This window comes from Vigna unguiculata, chromosome 7, assembly GCF_004118075.2.
Source record: "Vigna unguiculata cultivar IT97K-499-35 chromosome 7, ASM411807v1, whole genome shotgun sequence".
Taxonomy (NCBI): Eukaryota; Viridiplantae; Streptophyta; class Magnoliopsida; order Fabales; family Fabaceae; genus Vigna; species Vigna unguiculata.
In genome coordinates, this window is record NC_040285.1 from 2,688,977 (window position 1) to 2,710,061 (window position 21,085).

A 21,085-nucleotide genomic window follows, 5' to 3' on the forward strand; every position below is an offset into this window, starting at 1 on the left:
TGAAAAATAATAAAAAAATTCCAAAAATATTAATAAAAAATAATTCATATTGATTAAAAAATAGTCTTATTAATATCGATAAAAATATTTTAGATTAGTATTAATTAAAAAATAATATTGTTAACCATCGATAATATATCTATCAAAGATTAATTTAAATATACTTCAAATGTAAACTTGAAACACAACAACTTCAAAAGCAAATAAAAAACCTTCCCATTTAAACTTCAATTTGGTTAAGAAAAAGTGGACGTGGATGTCAAAGGTGTAATTTAGGAGAAAGATAAAGGATGGTTTTGTTAGTACCACCGACTTAGCGAAAAGAAAATAAGAAGTTAGCTGATTAAAAGGTTTATAGAAACAAACACGAACGTTTTCTATTTGACACGAAATTCGACCCAACCTAACCCATTCTCTCTTCTCTTTGCTCTTTCTTTAGCGGCGTTTAACATTGTACTTTCCTGTTACTTCCTCTTCTTCTATTCTCATTATTTAATTAATTTTAAATTAATTAAAATTTTAAATATCATCAATTTTCTTTGCTCTTCTTTCGTCCTCTATAAAGGTCGCAATTATTTCTCTTCTTATTTTCTCTCACTTCGTCTCGCTTTCTTCTGATTTTTTTCTAATTTCTCTTCTCTCAGCGGTTGCCTGATCACGCTGTCAGCACCCGTGAAACGGAGCACGCAGGTCAGAAGTTTGATTAGTGCTTTTTGGTTTCTGCTTCATCGCTTTTTCGGTGTGGATTACTGGGTATCTTTTTTTCTTGGTGGGGTGGTTGATTGTGATGATGGTGGTTTAAAGTTTGAATTTTTCTGACAGTGGCTTGTGGGGTTCTTTCGTTTCTGGAATTATTTGCGTGAGTTTGCTTGTTGGGTTGTTGGGTTTTGTTTGCATGATTGACTTGGTAGTGGAGTGGTTTTAGTTGATGCGTTGGTTGGGATTTAGAACTCAGGGTTCGGTGTTCATGTAGATTTCGTGGGTTCTTGTTGTTTCTTTCTTGTTTTTGATTGATTTGAAATAATCACGGTTTTGAAAACAAGAGGGGTTGAGTGGTTGTTGTTTTTTGTTCCAAGGGCACGCCGAATTTGGAGAAAGTTGGGAGTTGTGACCAAATGAGAACAATACTGTTGGTCCCGTTTCTTCATAGTTGAGATTGACATGGATTACTGACATGGTGATATCTGTGTTGTTACGATTTTGGTATTGCATATTGTTCTTGTTGTAATCCTTGTGTTTATTCGGTATCTTTCATCTCTGTTGGTGTTCTGTATTAGATTATGTTGTTATAGTGCAAATGTTTGTATCTTTTGTGAAGGAATAGGTTTTTCTGTGTGCACATAGTTTCCAGAGAGGCTGAGTTGATATGTTGCAGGTTGTCATAAAACAATGGAGTCTCACGATGAAACAGGATGCCAGGCTCCAGAAAGGCCAATTCTTTGCATCAACAATTGTGGCTTCTTTGGAAGGGCTGCCACCATGAATATGTGCTCCAAATGTTACAAAGACATGCTGTTGAAGCAGGAACAAGACAAGCTTGCAGCAGCGTCGGTTGAGAACATTGTGAATGGCGGTTCTGGCTGCAGCGGGAAGCAGGCTGTGACTGTAGGTTCTGTGGATGTTGAAGTTGGAAATGTGGAGATGAAGACAGTCTCTGCTGAGATTTCTGGAGATTCATCCTCTGCTCAGAATTTGGAGATGAAAGCTAAGACAGGTCCAAGCAGATGCGCCACTTGCCGGAAGCGTGTTGGATTAACCGGTTTCAGCTGCAAATGTGGGAACCTCTTTTGTGCAATGCATCGCTATTCTGACAAACACGATTGCCCCTTTGATTATCAGAGTGTTGGTCGTGAGGCTATAGCAAAAGCCAACCCTGCAATTAAGGCTGATAAGCTTGATAAAATCTAGGGATGCACTAGACTGGTTGAAATATGAAGTTGGATGTCTCACTTTTCCTCAGCAAATTCACATTTTTGCTGTCTGGCTTTTGAAGTGTCCTTTTAGTGTCTATACTGATCCATGCCATGATACTGCTTCATGTCATGATAGCTAGCACATGTTTGGGGGAAAACCCACATTCCTTGTTGGTTGATTGGTGAGCATTCACTTGTTAGCTACAGTATGAGTATTTATGCTGGTTTGATGGACATCTTTGGCTCATTTGTAATTTGATTTTCTGGTTGGTCTGCATTTTTTTTTTCTTTTTCTTGCATCAATGGTGTTTACTCTTGTATGTGCTTTTACTTTAAACATTATCTATTTTTAATAAATCAATGGCGTTGATGGGAACTGATAATACTGAAAGCACAGATAGAATTGAAGCAGGAAGTCTCCTCCATGGGAGACATATAGCTCAAGAAACAGAAAAACTGATACTGTAGCGCATGTGTCTTCCATCAAGTGAGGTCTTTTAGGGAAGGTGGATTTTGTAACTCTGTTTCCTTCTTGCTTCTTCATGCATTCCCATCTCTCTTTTCATAACTACATATGAATTACCTTGGTCAAACATTTTCCATCATACGCTGCTTTTTCTTCCCTTGTGCGTGTCTCAAAGGCCTACCAAATGTTAATCTATCTTTTTGTATGCTAAAAATATCTGATATCTCAATCTTTAAGTTAGCTGTTTTCTGGTCCTTGTTCTTGGTTTACCCCTCATTCAGTATTTTATCATATCTTGCATCTATAACAAGGTTCAGATAAAAAAAACTCCATCTTGTCAATATGATGGCATACACAATCATGGCTTAAAAGAGAGGTTTTCTTTTAGTACAGAGAATTGACAAAACCGTTGTTGAAGTCTGTCCCATTTTAGTAGTGAAGTTCATAGCATTGTCATCATTCTTGGTTGCTCCGTGAGTTCTTTCTATGTTAACTACTAGAACACAGGTTTTCAAACATAATCTCTGATGGATCAATTTGCTTTTACAAATGTGATTCTGGAGACTTTGCTCTTTGATATGAAAATCTAGTGGTGAAACATTTTGGCTGTGGCTTTTCTGTTTTGCATCATAGGTTTCTGATGTCTAATTTTGTTTGTAGTATACTGTCAGAAACTACTCTGGTGCTATTTATGGACAGTGTAATGTTTTTAACAGTACTGGTGGGGACTGGAATCTGCATGGCCTTGGTCATATTTTAGCATTCTGATCCTTTCAGCAGTGAAGAAGATGCCTTTAGCATCCATCATTTTCTTCTGTTTCTTATGACTTCTGGGTGTCCACTACACACATTCACTGTCCCCCATTTCTGAATCAATAATAGGGAGAGATATGATTCCATATATCTTGTGTTTCTTATCACTCACTTCCTTTTCCACTACCATTTTCACCCTTCTTTTGTTACCGTTCACTTCAAATTTTATTGCAGATGTGAGGAGAAACCATCTACTTCAAATTTTTTTCAGTTCAATAGTTAAGACTATACTACTTAAAGTTCAACTCTTCATTCCATTAAATAACCCCACATATTTTATGAAATTATGCTGAGATATTCATTTTTTAAAATATATTTTCGTAATAAAAAACCCTTCAAGGTTTTCAATTGGAAACTCATCATTCATTTACACTATCATATAAGGTTCTTCATATACATCCACAGCCATACTCAGTATGACAATTCCACACACGCTTATTATACGAATCAGAATGAAAATACAAATAGAAGAGGGAATAGAAGTGTTAGAGAAAAGAAAATCTAGAAGGTATGGTCTGAACCTTCGAATATGTGTAAAAATGATTGCTCGTTAGGATAAATATCGTACTAATATGCATATGTGATCCTACCGACTACTTCTATCACTACTGTAATTTCTTTGCTATAACGTGAACCTTCATATTCATCACATACTCACATTTTACCCCACTCCACTGTATCCAACCACAACCATTATCACACACAAATCCATTGTTACAATTCAAAACCCATAAGCAGCACAAAATAATCCACCAACACAGAACAACAATAAGATAATCCAACAACACAAGGAAAACAATAAGGAAGAAGAGAAATTGAATGGAAATAAGAGCGACATTGTGATAGCAGCGCCAGAGTGGCCTCAGTAGCGACACTGCAAGGAGAAAACCCCAACGCGAGTTGGGATGATGTGGTAGCAGTCTGAAGAAAAAATAAAAAGGAAGGAAAGAAGAGAAAAATGAACGACCATGTCCTAGCAAGTGCTGGTGCTTAGTAATATAACAAGTGTTGTATTCATGAAAATCTATTGATAGTTACTTTTTAGGTTTTTGGATTGTGATAAAGAATATATGTAATATACATGGTAGTAATTATATAGATTAAGTGGTGTAGAGATTATAATTTGATTTTATATCATCTTTTTCTGCTACATTACTATCATCTTGTCTTGTTTATTTAATATGTAAATCATTTAATGTTCTCATTCTCAAAATGTTCTTTGTATGTGGATCTAGGTCGATTCCTGCACCTAGAACTTAAAGACATCAAATCTAGTGTGATACTTCTACTCTTAGTTGAATGAATCTATATTTTAATATGCAAGACTCATCGAATGAATCATTGTTGTCAATATCCAAATTCATCTATTTAAATAAATTTACTTTTGAAAAAAAATAAAAAAATAAAAAATTGGTTTTAGTTAATGATAAATAAAAAAATTGAAATAATTTGTTTTTTTCAAAGATTTTCAATATTCCCTCGTTGGGTGTGTTCTATTATTTCATTCCTTGCACTCCATATTCACTATACACATCTTTCACACATACACCATTCTTTACCTAAAATTACTAAAAGAGATTTAAAAATAGTATTTTTTTTTTCTTTTAGTTTTGGTGTTGTCCAACCGCCGCCTGTGACACTCATTCTCAAACAATCCAAAACTACAAAGAAAATATATGAAATTTCCAAAAGATTAAAATCAAAATTTCGCTAAATAATGTGTACAGTTTTCTTAATAGGAGAAAAATTAAATATTTTGAAAAGTTACATATATTTCATACATTTAATTAGTTATTCTCTTGAGCTCTTAAATGGTACTAACACCTTCTTCCTAAAATTCTATTTCACACGTTTTATTTTTGATGATTTTTTCGTAATTTTTCAAAATAAATTATGATCATAATTTAAAATCTTTAATTTTGAACTATTTTTTTATTCGTCGTGCTATCGTGATTTAAGTTACACATTTTTCATGAATTTATTTATAATTTTTTCATTAGTTAAAAATTAAAAATTTATTTCAAAGGTATCTTGATTTATTTACGGTATATATAAGTTTTTTTAAGGCTTAAATAGTCATTTGGTCATAGTTTTGGTCGACTTTTTTCACTTTGATCCTACTTTTGAAATTGTTTTCAATTTGGTCCTACTTTTCGTTATATTTTTTCAATCAACTCCTTTCCGTTAGCTCCGTCTAAATCGTTAACGGATGTGAACAGTAATTGTCACGTGTCATTTTGTGATTTTTGTGATTTTTGTGATTTTTTTTTAATTTTCTTTTTATTATTTTTTTAAATTTTTAAATTTTTTTTAATTTTTTTTAAAATCTTTTTAATTTTTTTTTTAAAATGTACACATGTCAAGCTCATATTATGCCACGTGTCATTATTGATTTTTTATTTTTTTTAATTTAATTTTTTTAATTAAAAAAAATCCACATGTCAAGCTAATATCATGTCACGTGTCAGAATCATATTTTTATATTCAATTTGATCCTAATATTCGTTATTTGTTTTCAATTTGGTCCTAGTTTTTTTTTAGTTTAGTATTTTTTTTCCTCTCCAAAAACAAAATATAATTTGTATATAAATGTGGCTTAATTGCAGTTATATGAATATTCTTATTAAACTACATATTTTTATTAAATATTTTTAATTTAAAATTAGAGTTGGTTTAAAATTAAATATTTTTAACCTCTTAAAATTTTAAATTAATGGTGTTATTGCTTTTTTTCGTTTTAATTTTAAACTAATGCTAATTCTAAATTAAAAATATTTAACAAAAATATGCATTTTAATATATACAAATAAAATTTTGTCTCAGAGAGGAACAAAAATGTTAAATTTAAAAAAAAAATTAGGACCAAATTGAAAACAATTAACGAATATTGGGATCAAATTGAATATAAAAAACTGACTCTGACACGTGGCATGATATTAGCTTGACACGTGGATTTTTTTAAAATTTAAAAAATAAAATTTTAAAAAAAAATTAAAAAAAAAATAAAAAATCACAAAAATGACACGTGGCATGATATGGGCCTGACACGTGTACATTTTTTTTAAATTAAAAAAATTTTTAAAAAAAATTAAAAAAAAATAAAAAAAATCATAAAATGACACGTGGCGGTTACTGTTCACATCCGTTAACTATTTTAACAGTGTTAGCAAAAAGGACTTGATTGAAAAAATATAACAAAAAGTAGGACCAAACTGAAAACAATTTCAAAAATAGGACCAAAGTGAAAAAAATCAACCAAAACTAAGACCAAATGACTATTTAAGCCGTTTTTTAATTAGTAATAGATTTTCTTTTATTTTTCTTGTAAAAGTATTTCCACATAAGTTTATTGCATTATCAAGTAGACAACAGAACAAGTAGATAAATTTCTAGAACCGCTTCTAGCATTCCATTACATGAGTTATTTACCTTAATTTTTTTTTTCATACAGTTGCTTAAATTTTATTTCTAACTTCATTTTAACTTTAGTTTTAAAAATATGTCGAATCTATCAAATTACAAATTTATGCAAATCATACTCATTTTAGTTCTGCCAAAACTACAAATATAATGTGCTTTTTATCAATTTTAGTATGTTATGTCTAAAATAATAAAGAGCTGCAAATAATTGAACTGAAATTAAGGGTAATATTTCATAAAAAAAAAATCAAAATTAAAAATAATTAAATATTAAGTGTCATCATCAAATAGGGAGAATTAGTTGAGTTTGAAAATCCAAACAGACGTCATTAAGTTTTTTTGATAGTCTCAGCCATTTTTCTGACGAAGGATATGCGTTCTAGAGTTAATATTGTATTTAACATTATGTTTGAGTTATAATTTTGATATTTCAAGTGTAAGTAAAATTTCATTCGTTAATATTGATTTTTTGTTTATTAAAATGTCTTTAACACCACAAAAAAAAATATTAATTTTAATGAGAGTTTATTAACGAAGGTTACAATAATCTCCACTAATGTATAAGATATTTTAGTTTCAGGAGTAGGGGTAGGAATGTTAGTCGACCCGGTTCGTTTAGGTTCGATCTGCACTTGGTTCGCACACTACGGGTTGACACATCTTGTTCTGCATTTTTAATGTAGGTTGAAAAGTCTGGTTCACCTCGCATAAGTGTGGACCAACCCATTTTTTTTAATTTATATTTTAAATTCTTATGATAAAACTTTCTAATGTTAAAAAAATTGGGAAACTTTAAGAAATTTACAAAATTAAGCAAAGACTCTAGAGAGTTGGATGATAAATTGATAATTTAACATTTTCATCATATTCATATTTGTAATTTGACATACACAATGTATTCTTCAAATTTTAGTATATTAAAAAATACATAATACTTGTCTTTTCCATTTATACAAGAACTTGAAACGTTAATGCAAGAGTCCTCAACAAACGTAACTAATATATACAAGTGCAAGATTTTTTTTTTTTTTTATGTAGGCTTGGAGACCAGCCCACATGAGTCGTGGGCTTTTGTGGGCCGAACCACTACGGGCCTGCATGTTCACTATCCTAACCCGCCCCGCATTATTTTTGCAGGCTTATGGGCCGATCCGACAAGCCATACCCATATTGCCACCCCTATTCAGGAGCTATTGAAAACTCAATAATCTTTTAACTAGGCTAACTATTCCAGGAGAAAAGATAACCTCAGATCAAACTATTAATGAAGGTTAAACCTAGAGGTGTCAATTTTGCCCCTAGCCCATGGGCCAGCCCCCAAAGCCCCCTCTCTAGTGGGTTAGGGCTAGGGCTAAGGTGGGTTAGCCCCCCCCTAAATAATACTACATAAGGGACCCAGACGGGCCCCCATGACGCAGACATGCCTGACGACTAGAACGGGCCTGATGACCCGGATGGGCCCCGACAAGCCGAACGGACTTGATGACCAAGACGGGCCCGATGACAAGGATGGGCCAGACGACCATGATGGGCCCGAAGACCAGGACGGGCCCGACAACACGGATTGACGTGATGCCCAAGACGGGCCCGATGATAAGGATGGGCTCGACGACTAGGATGTGTTCGACGACCAAGACATGCCCGACGACCAAGATGGGCCCAACGACCAAGATGGGACAAACGATCAAGACGGGCCCAACAACACGGACCAGTCTGACAACCCGGAAGGGCCCGAAGAACCCTAACGGGCCCGACGACACAGACAAGCCTCATGACCAAGACATTCCTGACGACCCTGATGGGCCCGACGACCAGCACGGGACCGACGACCCAGACGGACCCGAGGACCCAGACGAAATGGACTGGGTCGACAACCAACACATCACTATCGACTCGGATGAGCCCGACAACATGCACAGGCCCGACGACCAAGACAAGCCCGATGATCCGGACGGGCCTAACGAACAGCATGAACCCGACAACCCAAACGAGCTTGACGACTCGGACAGGTCCGACGACCCATATGGGCCCGACAACCCGAACAAGAGCAACTAGACAGGCGAGCCTGACGACCCGGATAGGCCCTACGATGCAGACAGGCCAAACAAAATCGACGGACCTGACGACCTTAACGGGCTCAACTGTGTCTCAAGGCCTATCTGTGTCGTAGGGCCTGTCTGGGTCGTTGTCCTATCTGTGTCATAGGGCCCGTCAAGGACGTCGGGCTCGTCCGTATCGTCAGGCCGATCTAGGTCGTCGGGCCCGTCCGGGTCATCAGGATCGTCCAGGTCATCGGGCCCGTCCGGGTTGTTAGACCATGGGGACTGTCTGGATCATAGTGCTCGTCCTTGTCGTCGGGCCCGTCCGCGTCGTCGGGCATGTCTCGGTCGTCGGGCCCGTTCGGGTCGTTGGACTCGTCCGCGTCGTCGCGCCTGTCTGGGTCATCGGGCCCGTCAAGGTCATATCGCCCAAGGTCATGGGGCTCGTCAGGGTCGTTGGGCCCGTCCGTGTCATCGACCCCATTTGGGTTGTCGGACCGATCTGTGTTGTAGGGCCCGTTTGGGTCGTTGGGATTGTCCTTGTTGTCGGTGTCGTCTGGGTCATCGGGCCCGTCTAGGTCTTCAGGACCGTCCGTGTTGTTGGGTTCGTCTGTGTTGTTGGGTCCGTCCTGGTCGTCGGGCCCGTCTGAGGTTTCCGACCCGTTTGGGTTGTTAGGCTCGTTTAAGTCGTTGGGTCTGTTTGGATCATCGGGCTCGTTCGAGTCGTCGCTCTTGTCAAGATCATCGGGCAGGTCCAGATCGTTGGACCTATTCGGGTCGTCGTGCTTGTCCGGTTTGTTGGGTTTGTCCCACAAAGAATAATGTATTTTAAAAAATAATATTTTTTTATGTGGAAGATGAAAACCTATGAATTGGCCCTGGCCCGCAGGACTTTTGTAGAATTTTTGGTCTTGTGGACTTCTTTGATGGAGACTTTTTTTCAATGTGAGCTTTTTTGGCCCTAGCCCACATGGACCAAGACCAAGCCTTGTGGGCTAGGCTAAATTGACACCTATAGTTAAACTCCAGAAATGTCAAAACTAATTGTAACTAAAAATAATTATTTTTTAATAAGTCTTTAGAACTTTATTTTACATGCAAACTTAATTTTAGTTGAGTGAAATCACACTCAAATTATCGTCATTAGTTTTATTATATTGAGATGATATTTGGAGACTATAAATCAAGACACGTATGTGATGTTGACAAATATTGAGATGGGTTTAGCGATGAAGATAAAGGGGATATGTACATTATTATCTCGGCTTCATATCTAATTTAAAAATTAATTATTTATAATTATATCTAATAAAATGAAGTTTCTTCGGCAAAATCGGAACAAGTTCATATAATATCTCAAAAGACTTCATTTCTCATTCTAAGATTTAAGAAATGTAATCGGATAACATCTTAATTTTAACTTATTTTTTGTAATTTTTATTTTATCTTGTAGTATTTTACTTTTCATTACGAACTTTAATTTTTTGACATTTTTATTGTACTTTCTGTTTATGAAATTGTTTAAATTTTGTTATGTAATAACGTTACAAATAAAAAACGTGAATTGATAAGTTCTAAAACAAAAGAGAATATTAAGTTATAATATTTTTTTATTAATAAAAAATTAATTAATTAATACAGTAGACCATCTGTGGGGTGCTATAATCTTTAAAAAAAAATGATAGTGATGTATATAAAAGATGTAAAGAAACTTATGTAGTCTCAACAAAAAATTAAAAAAGATAATCAAACCATTGTCCATCCGAAATACAAGATAAGAAGTGCAGATGAACTAACATCGTAACTTAAAAAAAATCCAAATCTTTGTTCATCCTAATAATCACGTACATTTTCAAAATACAAAGATGACAAAACTATTTTAAAATTGAAGAAGTGATCCAAAACATAATTTGGCCTCTTAAACACTTGAAAACAACAGAGAATTAAGCTAGAATAGTTCATTAATCAACCTTCTTTGTCACTCTCATAAGAATTATATAATATTTTGGCTTAGCAAAAAGTTAATTTTCCTAAAACAATGAGGACTGCCTCAAATGTCAAGTGTATATGCATTTAACCTGTACTGTAGTTTACTAAAACAAAAGAAATATTTAATTATGATGATTTTTTCATTCATAAATTTAATAATGATAATGAATTTATATATTTAAAATGATAATTAATTTTAAATATTTAATAATGGTAACTAAACGTATCATTAATGATATTATGACTTCCAATTTTTTACTCACATTCTTTACTCTCTGAGGTGACTTAGTGTGGACCTATGATGCACGGATACAATACGTGTATCATATACGACACACATGTATCTGAAACGTTGATACATTTATATTGAAAATAATAGGATACGATACGTGATAGATACATGATATATAAATATTGAAAAATATACAATAATTCTTAAAAATATAATAAATATATCATTGTTAGTAGCTAATGTTAGTGGATAATTTAGAAACTATTTATTTTGGTAGTCAAAACATTGGTAGATAATGTTAGTAACTAATTTAGAAACCAATTTATAATAAAAACTATTTTAATTATCAATGTAGAGATTAATTATAATTGTTTGGAACTATTTTAGTTGTCAATAATTTTTAGTTTTTAAATAGGTACCTAAATTTGTTATTGTATAGTGACTAAATATTTGTTATCACTAAAATTTGTCATTATTCAAAACTTTTTTTATAATATACTATGACTTTATAAATTAGATACTTCATTAATAAGTATTGATAAAGTATCCAAAAGTATCGGATAAATATACGTGTCGGACACGGATACGTGACCCAAGTGAAAGTATGGGTGCACCATAGGTGTGAACCATTGATTAATATAGTACTATATTTTTTTTTAAAAGAATCAATGACTCACACTGAGTCACGTCAGAAATAAAGGATAAGAGTCAAAAATTAAGAGTCATGGTATAAATTTTTCATTAATTAAAGGCTTGTTTTTTTTATTCCAAAGAATAATTATTTCTTTATAATTTTTATATCAAATTTAAAAATTATAAGAAACAAAACATTAAAGAGGTATTATTAAAACCATAAGTTATTTAGAATAACTTATAATAAAATCGACTGTTTTTTAATTTTTTTTATAATTAATAAATATAAACTAATTTATGCTCTTTTCGTCTCTAAAAATTAATACATATTAAAAATAGTGATTCTAATGTAGAAAAATGTAGTAAGTGTATTTTAGAGTTTTTTTCTTTTTAAACTATAAGCCAATTTGTATTTCATAATCGTAATTTAAAAAAAAAATCGGTTAATTAAAAAAATAAATTTCTGTTGATTTGAATTATCTTTTAATAAATTTATTTTAGCTTTTCACTGACATATGCATGAAAAAAAAGACTATTTTAAAAAATAAGAGAGTTATGTTTTAGGAAAATTTATAACAAAATAAGATCAGAAAATCATTCCTCTTTTATTTTTATAGAAAATCACTACTAATGAGAGAGTTTTTTTTTTCCTATAGTAAATACTTTTTCTAACGCTACAAAGACTGCTAAAGAATGATGGAGGGCATAACTAATTAAGCAATAGATTAATGTAATATTTTAATTGAAAATACTCGTTATTTTATGAATTTTGAAATAACATAGAAAATAGCAAACAGTTCTTTTAAATTTGATTAAGAGAAGTTACAAGAAGAGAAAGCAATCCTCTCGTGTTCAATTTTTACATTAGGTGAAACTTTTTTTTATTAAATTGCTCAAATTACTCCTCAAATTTAGTGCAAATACATGAAAATCTGCTTTTTTAACCTTTACCTTAACTATATGCACAATCATAATTTCCTACAATTGAAACGTTTGTGTAATTTAAAATATTGCTTTTTAAACCTTGAAAGAAGGTAAATGTATGTAAAGAGAAAAAAAAAACATAAAGTATTCACATAATTTCACAAAACCTCACGTGTAATTGGTGTAATTTACTTAACTTCTATAACAGAGGCGAGAGTTAAAACACCAAAAATATTTTTTATTCCTCTCTCTTCTTAAACATTAATTAATTAAGAAGTAAAGTTACATTAAAATTTGTGTATAAACATAATGATTAAAATTTAACAATAACGCCATGTGAGTGAGAGTTCAGAGTTCATAAAAAGGACAAAAATTTGTGAAGTCCAGCATTCCATGTATAGAGAGAAGAAGGAATGTAACCGTAATTAAACATTATATCTATTTTAGCTCAAAAACAGATCTAAAACAATTTGAATTTCATTCAAGAAGAATTTGCTTCAGAAAACAACTATGGAACCCTCCAAGTTGATCAGCACCACAAAACGAACCCAGAAATCAGAGCCACGTTACCCTAAACGTGGAACAAGTTCTCGAGGCTTGTGGAATAGTTCTTCTGTAACCCTAAATTTCACAAAAAATGAAGTTCTGATTCCAGTTCAGGGAACCCAATTTCCTTCAAACTTAATAGCAATGGAAAATGCACAACAACAAACCAGGTTGGTGTCTCAGCAACTTAACACTCTACAATTTTCATGTCTTTTATTTAGTTTATGTTACCTTGTTTTTTTATGTTCTTAAACTCTGAGCAGGGTGGTTGCCTCAGAAACAATTGAGTTCGGAGTAAAAGAACAAGTTAAGCAAAAACGATATCGTAAACGGAATTTCAAGAAAACAACCTCAATGTATCGAGGAGTGACAAGGTATATGTTTCTTCTATTACTTGTTTTTATCAGCAACAATGTATTTTAGAATCTATTACCCTTGTATATATACATGAAATCAATAAGATTAATATCTCAAATATCGGTCTTTCGACAGAGAATCATTAGAAAAAATCAACACTAATGATATGATATACGAGTCCAATCCACACATAAAATATTTATACCATTTTTAATTCAAAATCATTCCTTAAGTTATTTTATGTTCATATGCTAGATTTTTTTTTTTCATATACATATGATTCGTTTTGGCATAGGTGTAAGGGACGTTTCGAATCCTTTGTGTGGGATAAGGACCTCAAGACAACTGGGAAGAGAGGAAAAACAGGTTGAAATGTGTAGCTTTTTTCACTTCTAATATATATAATTTGTTTTTGTTTGTCCTCAAATCTTACTAATGTTTTTGTCATGTTGTACGTTTGGATCTTTATCAACTTCTGCAGTTTATATTGGTGAGTAAAAACAATATTCTTCTTTTTGTGTTTGGTTTTGATTATTTTAAATGATGAGTTTAATTTTCTGAGAGAGTGTAGGAGTGGAGAGTTTTAGAGAAGTGAAAAGAGGGAATTAATAAGAGAAATGCGTAAAACGAATCTGAATTTAGTATTTTGAAAAAAAAAAGTATTTGATTTTAATTAAGAAAAGTTAACCGATGAATATGCATCCTCTTAAATAATTTAAATAGAAATAAAAAAAAGTAGAAATTAAGATTTAGAAAGAATGTTTTGCTCAAACGTAAGTGAAGGGTTAGAGAATTTTGTTAGACTTCAATTAGTATTTTAGTTGTTGGATGATGGTAGAGTTTCATAGTTGTTTAGATTTTGTGAGGTAAAAGAAGGAGTATTGATGAGAAGAGAGTGAATATTTAAAATCAAAATTTGTTAATTCCATTTACACACCTTTCAAAATGTTGAATGTGCATGTTATTCATAGGACGATGATATTTTGATTATTAAATTTTAATAATTTTCTCTTATAATATGAGGTGACATCTTTTAAGTAGTTTTGGAATATTGAGAATGAAAAAATGGAAAATCACTTAAAAAATAACACCTAAAATTGTAAGAAAAAGTTGTCAAAAAATCATTTTTCTTATTCAAATAATTCAAGTTTCTCTTATTCAAATAATTCAAGTTTCTTGTGCTTAAAACTTGTATGAAGCTAACTATACTCTGCATTAACTTGGATCTCTTTAAATACATGTTTTTTGTAAGGTAATAAATTAAAACATTTTCTCATTTTGATTTGGATAATGATTGATGGAGATTTGGTACAACTAATCTTACTTAATTAGTATATGCATATGCTTTGGATTTGGTAGGTGGATTTAAGGATGAACTTGAAGCAGCAAGAGCTCACGATTTGATTGCCATTAAGATATGGGGCAAGTTTGCATATACAAATTTTCCAGTATGTGATGGTGTATTAAATTTATGCTTTTTTTTAGTACAACAAAATTTATATATGGATTATTGATTCAATTATAGTAGTTAAATTAACTCCATCTCATAATTATACCACGAATCGTAGGTGAGTTTCTATGTGAAGGAAATCTCAGAAATGCAACAAATGAGTTTAAGAGAATATATTCTTACAATCAGAAGGTACACTTGCAATTATCACAATTCCTTAATATTTATATATATGTGTTTGGTTGAGATTAATTTTGAATTTAACCTTTTTTATTTTATTCAAATGTCTTCCCCGAGAAACTTGTAAAAATAGGTTATTTAAAAAAACCATACACATCATTGTTATGTTTGGATAATATATATATATATATATATATATATATATATATATATATATATATAAGAAAATAATTAAGTTGATAGAATATATATTGAATTAAAATAACTAGATATATTGCTTTAAAAAAGTTAAAGGAAGTTTTTGTACAAGGGCCTAAATTAAATTTATTTTAGTTATACAAGAATTTAAATAATTTTTAGTTTTAATTTTCCTATAAACATTTAAAAAAGTTGTGTAAATTTGATATGATTGTCCATCTAAATGTGATCATACTTGATGCTTATAAAAGAAATGACCATACTTCAATGCTTGTTCATTGTAATCGTTTGAAAAAGAAAACAAGTTTAAAAAGAAACACAAATAAACATTTTGAACAATTGGTATTAATAATTGTAAGGGATGATGATTGCATTAAATTTTACCAATTAATTTCAGGGTTAGCAAGGATACTTCTGCCACTGATGGTTGTAATTTCTCCAGGTTTGGACATAACAGTGCCTTTATATATAGCTCCCTTTTTAATCTAACATCTTCAATTTTGTCACATATTTTGTGTATGATTTCATTAGCATTTAAATTTTCTTATAAACTTATGTTTTTATTAATGTTGCAAGCATGTATATGTATACATTTCAGTGTTGTAGATGGATCTTCACCCGAAGAACAAGAAAACAATGCAAATGGTGATGCATTGTCAAACCCTAAATCCAGCACAATGCAATCAGTGTTTGATGAGATTGGTCAACAATCTCAAGCAGCAAAAACTCCACAAGATCAACATGAGAATGTTGAAGAGAACAAATTTGTGTATGATGATCATCAGTTTGCATGGTTAGATTTTGACCTAAGTTCATCTCTTTGGTCATATGATTCTGGCAGTGCACAAGTTCAGGATCATGCAGATGCTTTAGGCAATAATAATGCCCTAAATTTGGAATCCTCAACAGCAGGAGCAGGAAATGGAAGCGTTGCTTCATCTGGGTCAAGTTCTGTGGAGTTCCATTCAATAATGGAGCCTAATAATATTCTGCAATTTGAAGGACAAAACCCTCATGTTGCATCTGTTCATAGGTATGAGCCTCTTCAATATGGATTTGCCACAAACACCCAGAACGAGAATGTGGTTGTTGACAATGATTGGGATATAACCCAATATCTGAATCTCGATTACTCTGACATGGATGATCACGAAACTACTGATCATTGAAACCCTTTTGTATTTTGTTTCGGACATGTTTTGTCACATTATATCTTATGCACTACTTTCAGTCTTAATCCTTATGGTTATATAATTTATCCCATTAATATTGACAAGGTGTGGAAAGCACATATTTTATCATTTTAAATCAAAACCAAATTGGTTGAAAGTTGCATGGATATGGTTAATGATATATAGCTGCAAAATTTCAACTATCTAGTAATAAATCCAATGATTAATGCTACTTTTATTAACATTCCATTTCTGGTTTTCAGCAAGTTTCAAAGGTACTGTATCAATTATATATAAAACAAATAAAAAAAAAACTAAATATATAAGTACTTAAACTTTTCAGTAAAACACTATGTAAGTTATGTAATGATAATAAGTTAGATCATCGAAAATTAAGTCTTATGTTAGAAAGTCTTTCAATTTGTTCTAATTTGACTTATATTTAAAATTTTATGATATTTATAAATTTGTCATTGAAATTATCATAACAAATTGTCATTAGATTTTATAATTTTTAAAATACGTATGGTTAATATGCAGTATAATTCCATATTTTGTTGTTGTAAAGATATCATGTTCTCTCTATATCCTATTAAAGACCTAATTTAGAGCATGTGGCCAGATAATTTATTTTCTTAGTTTGAACATGTAATTCCTGTATATCTTGATTACGTATCTTCCATAAGTAAGGAATTTAATTAGTTATTCTAAATTTCTATAAAAAGATGTGTCAATTTTAATATATTGTTTCTAGGTGTCCATTCACTAAAGTTAATACAAACATTGTCATGTAAAATAATGAGAAAGATGAAAAAAAAATATAGAGCAAATTCACTTGGGAGAATATAGAATAATAAAAAAATTATGTCTTTTGCAAAAGCCTAAATGTTAATAGAAACACAAGATATGAATCTTGGTGGTGGAGAGATTTGAAGAAGCTAGCTAGTACGGGTAGGAGTAATTAACACTACATGTCCTTTATGCAATGACAACAAAGAAGAAACCTGTAGCCATCTATTCATCTGTTGTAAAATAGCTCACTAAGTTTGGAACATGTGTGATAGATAGGATGGTGTGAACACAATGCACCATTATCAACCTAAGCATCACTTTCAACATTTTCACCTAATTGAATTGAATGGAAAAAGGAATATGGCTTAGAGGATAGTTTGGATATCAATCATTAAGAGCATATGAAGGCAAAGAAATAAAATGATCTTTAAACAAGGAAAGCTAGATGTCAAAAAAGTTTTTGTATGTATAATTAAAAACTTGGGAATGGTTTAGACACAAATTTTCTCATGTTACATTCTCTTATTTAAACTGGTACCAATGTCCATTGGAATGTATAAAAACTCTATGATGTCATGATTATGGTGAATAGAGAACAATTATGCATGTTATAGAATAACCATGTTTAGGTTAATGGAAAATGATATTGGATGAGTACATAAAGTGATTGAGTAGCATTACTAGTTTGTAGCGCAATATTTATCATAACTGAATTCTGAAGTTACATACTTGTTAGTAGGCTAAGGGTAAATCACAATAACTAGAATACATAAGTTGTTTTTTTTTCTTTTTGTTGTTCTTTGCTATCGTAGAACAGAAAAGAAAGGACATGACATAAGGAAGATTTAATAGAATCCTAGATTAAGCACTTAAACAATAGGTGTTGCCTTGGCAACCCACATATTGAGAGTTTCTATTGATTTTGTGTGCCAGAGGATGATAGTTCAAGTATAGGGAACACTACTACATTAGAATAATTATTATGCATTTAAACACTTAACCAAAATAGTAATTAGATTAAGTGCTAAATTATTGATATTTGCTTGTATTTGTTACTTGATGTCATACTCCCTTCGTTTTATTGGCACAATATTGTAGAATGTTGTAGTGTAAGTTCTGACTCTTGAAAATTATGTATATATCTTTTGTGTAAAGGTTGAAACACTCTAAGTGCTTCATTATTATATATATAAATTGCTGATAACAAAACATTAATATAAAATATATGTCTTTAATTTTTTCAATGATGATGATTCATAAGGGATTCTCATTAAAAAAATTATGATAGCAATTATGTAAGTGATAAATATAACTTTTTAAAGATATTTGTTATAAATTATTGAAATAATTCAATGATAATGACAATAGTTTCAAACAGTGACGGAACATGGACAATACATTCAAGGGTATCAAATTAGATTTTTATATATAAATTATTATTTTTAATTAAAAAAAAGTTTTTATTTTCTGTTCATTTCATCTCCTCAAAACAAGCATACATGATGGTAGAATCTAAAAAAATAAGATTATCACCTTTCACCTATTTAGAAAAAAATAAATTTGTCACCATCTAGTGATATTCAATAGACAAATTTTATCACATACAAGAGAAAAATAGATTACTTAAAAAAATATAGAAAATAAACTTACTCAAGAGGAAAAATTGATAAGTTCAAAATGTTTCTTAACTTCTTAATTTCATCGTGGTACAATTTGATTTTGAAAATGATGAGAGATTGAGAATGAAAAGGAGAAAGAAATAGAGGTAAAAGAGACAAAAACTCGAAAGAAAGAAAAAAGAGAGGAAGACTCATGTTTTTACATATTTTAAGAAAACTTTTTTAAAACTAATATATATATATATATATATATATATATATATATATATATATATATATATATATATATATATAATGAAAGGAGAACTATGTAGAAGATCATCCGTCCCTGGTTCTAAATATAATGTCGTGTGTTTTAACCTGTCCCTCAATGTCTATCTTTACTATCTTTTTGTGTTGCCTTTGTCAATTCTCTTTCTTGTTTATCTATCTCAAACATGTTTGCATCTTTGTCCATTGACATTCCTAATTTATTTACCACAAAACAATATTGTCCATTAACATCGATTATGTCACTTCTTTTTTTCTAATTTATTCTTGATGCACCGTGTGTTAGAACTTTTTCACGTGTTCGTGATTGCTCCTTACATCCTCTGCTACATAGTATGATGAGATGTGCAAACCATTCTTTATCAATTACTATACCAAATTGAGCACACACACAATAGTGAAATGGTACTTTGTATTAAAATCTTCCTTTAAAAATGTTCTTATAAACAGTAAAGTTTAAACACTACCTACATCGACTCTAGATAAGACATTATAATATATAAGTGAAGTACAAATTTTACTTTATAAGTCAGTTTTGTGGGATTGAGTTAAGTTTAAAGTCCACTTCTAACATGATATTATTATTCTAGCGAAATTTTTTGAACATTCTATTTCACCCCTATCAAATCACTAACGGATCACCCATTAAATTTTAGTCCCACTCAATGCAATCCTTACCTTACATCTACTTTTCACTTATATGAAAGATCATTTGTAGGGGTGGGCATGGATTGGATTTTTAATGATCCAATCCACATCCATTTTAGATCTAAATAATTGGATTAAATTTTTGACCAAAATCCATTTTTTTAGCAAAAGTAGTTTGGATTGTTTTAAAATCCATATCCAAATATTTAGATCAAGATTTAAATCCAATCCAAATATTTGGATAGAGTTCAAAATCCAGAATCCATTTTTTATAAAAGAAATTTAAGTTGAATTTTTTAAAACTTGTATCATTAAGGCCTGGATGCCCCGGATGGGCCTGACGACCCGGATGGGCCCAACGACCCGAACGAACCCGATGACCAGGACGACCCAAACGGGCCCGACAACCCGAACGAGTTTGACGACCTGGACGGGCCGGACAACCCGGACGGGCCCGACAACACGAATAGGCTCGACAACATGAACAGGCTGGATGACCCGAATGGGCCCGATGACCCGGACGGACCAGACGACCCGGACGAACCCGTCCAAACAGTCGGGCCCAATCGGGTAGTCGGGCAAGTTTGAGTCGTCAGGCTCGTCCGGATCGTCGAGCCCATCTGGGTCGTCGGGCAAGTACAGGTCGTCAGGCCAGTTCAGGTCGTCGGGCCCGTCCGGGTCGTAGGGCACATCCAGGACGTCGAGCCCGTCTGGGTCGTAGAGCACGTCCGGGTCGACGCGCCCGTTCGTGTAATCATGCCATCTGGGTCGTAAGGTCCGTGTAGGTCGTTAGGCTCGTCTGGGTCGTCGGGCCCCTTTGAGTCGTCTGAGTCGTCAGGTCTGCCTGGATTATCGGGCCCATCCGGGTCGTCTGGCTCGTTCGTGTCGTCGTGCCAATCCGGGTCGTAAGGTCCGTGTAGGTCGTCAAACTCGTCCGGGTGGCCGAGCCCGTCCAGGTCATCCGTCCCATTTGGGTCTTCGGGCCCGTTCGGATCGTTGGGCCCGTCCAGGTCTTTGGGCTTGCCTGACTCGTTCGGGTCTTTGGGTTGCCTGACCTGTTTTCGTCATTGGTCCTGCCTGGTCCGTTCGGGTCTTCAGGTCCGCATGACCCTATCGGGTCTTCGGGTCTGCCTGACCCGTTCGGGTCTTCGGGCCCGCCTTACCCGTTCGATACTTCGAGTTCGCCTGACTCGTTCGGGTCATCGGGCCCGCCTGACCTGTTCGGGTCTTTGGGTCTTCCTGATCCGTTCGGTTCTTCGAGCCCGCTTGACCCATTTTGGTCATCGGACCCGCTTGGCCCATTCGGGTCTTCGGGCCCACCTGGCTCATCAGGTCATTGGACCCGCCTGCCCCGTTCGGATCATCGGGCTCACTTGAATTTTTTGGATCGTTGGGCTCGATTAACTCGTTCGATTTGTTGGGCC

The 21,085-nt window shown here is 33.0% G+C and overlaps 1 protein-coding gene across 2 annotated transcripts; it reads left to right on the plus strand.

The window, feature by feature from the left end:
• The first annotated feature begins 339 nt into the window (after positions 1 to 339).
• LOC114192091 (zinc finger A20 and AN1 domain-containing stress-associated protein 8-like) lies at positions 340 to 2,289 on the plus strand. Of its 2 annotated transcripts, XM_028081671.1 has the most exons (4): positions 340 to 453; positions 645 to 690; positions 1,077 to 1,203; positions 1,376 to 2,289. In XM_028081671.1, the coding sequence occupies exon 4, from the start codon at positions 1,390 to 1,392 to the stop codon at positions 1,906 to 1,908; it is 519 nt and encodes a 172-aa protein (XP_027937472.1). In that variant the 5' UTR covers positions 340 to 453; positions 645 to 690; positions 1,077 to 1,203; positions 1,376 to 1,389; the 3' UTR covers positions 1,909 to 2,289. The 2 variants fall into 2 exon arrangements, with proteins under 2 accessions (XP_027937472.1, XP_027937470.1); XM_028081669.1 differs by lacking the exon at positions 1,077 to 1,203 and having other exon boundaries at positions 342 to 453.
• The last annotated feature ends 18,796 nt before the right edge of the window (positions 2,290 to 21,085 follow it).

Bases quoted from the DNA above. Each gene is read 5' to 3' on its own strand.
- LOC114192091 (XM_028081671.1), top strand. From the start codon at position 1,390: ATGGAGTCTCACGATGAAACAGGATGCCAGGCTCCAGAAAGGCCAATT.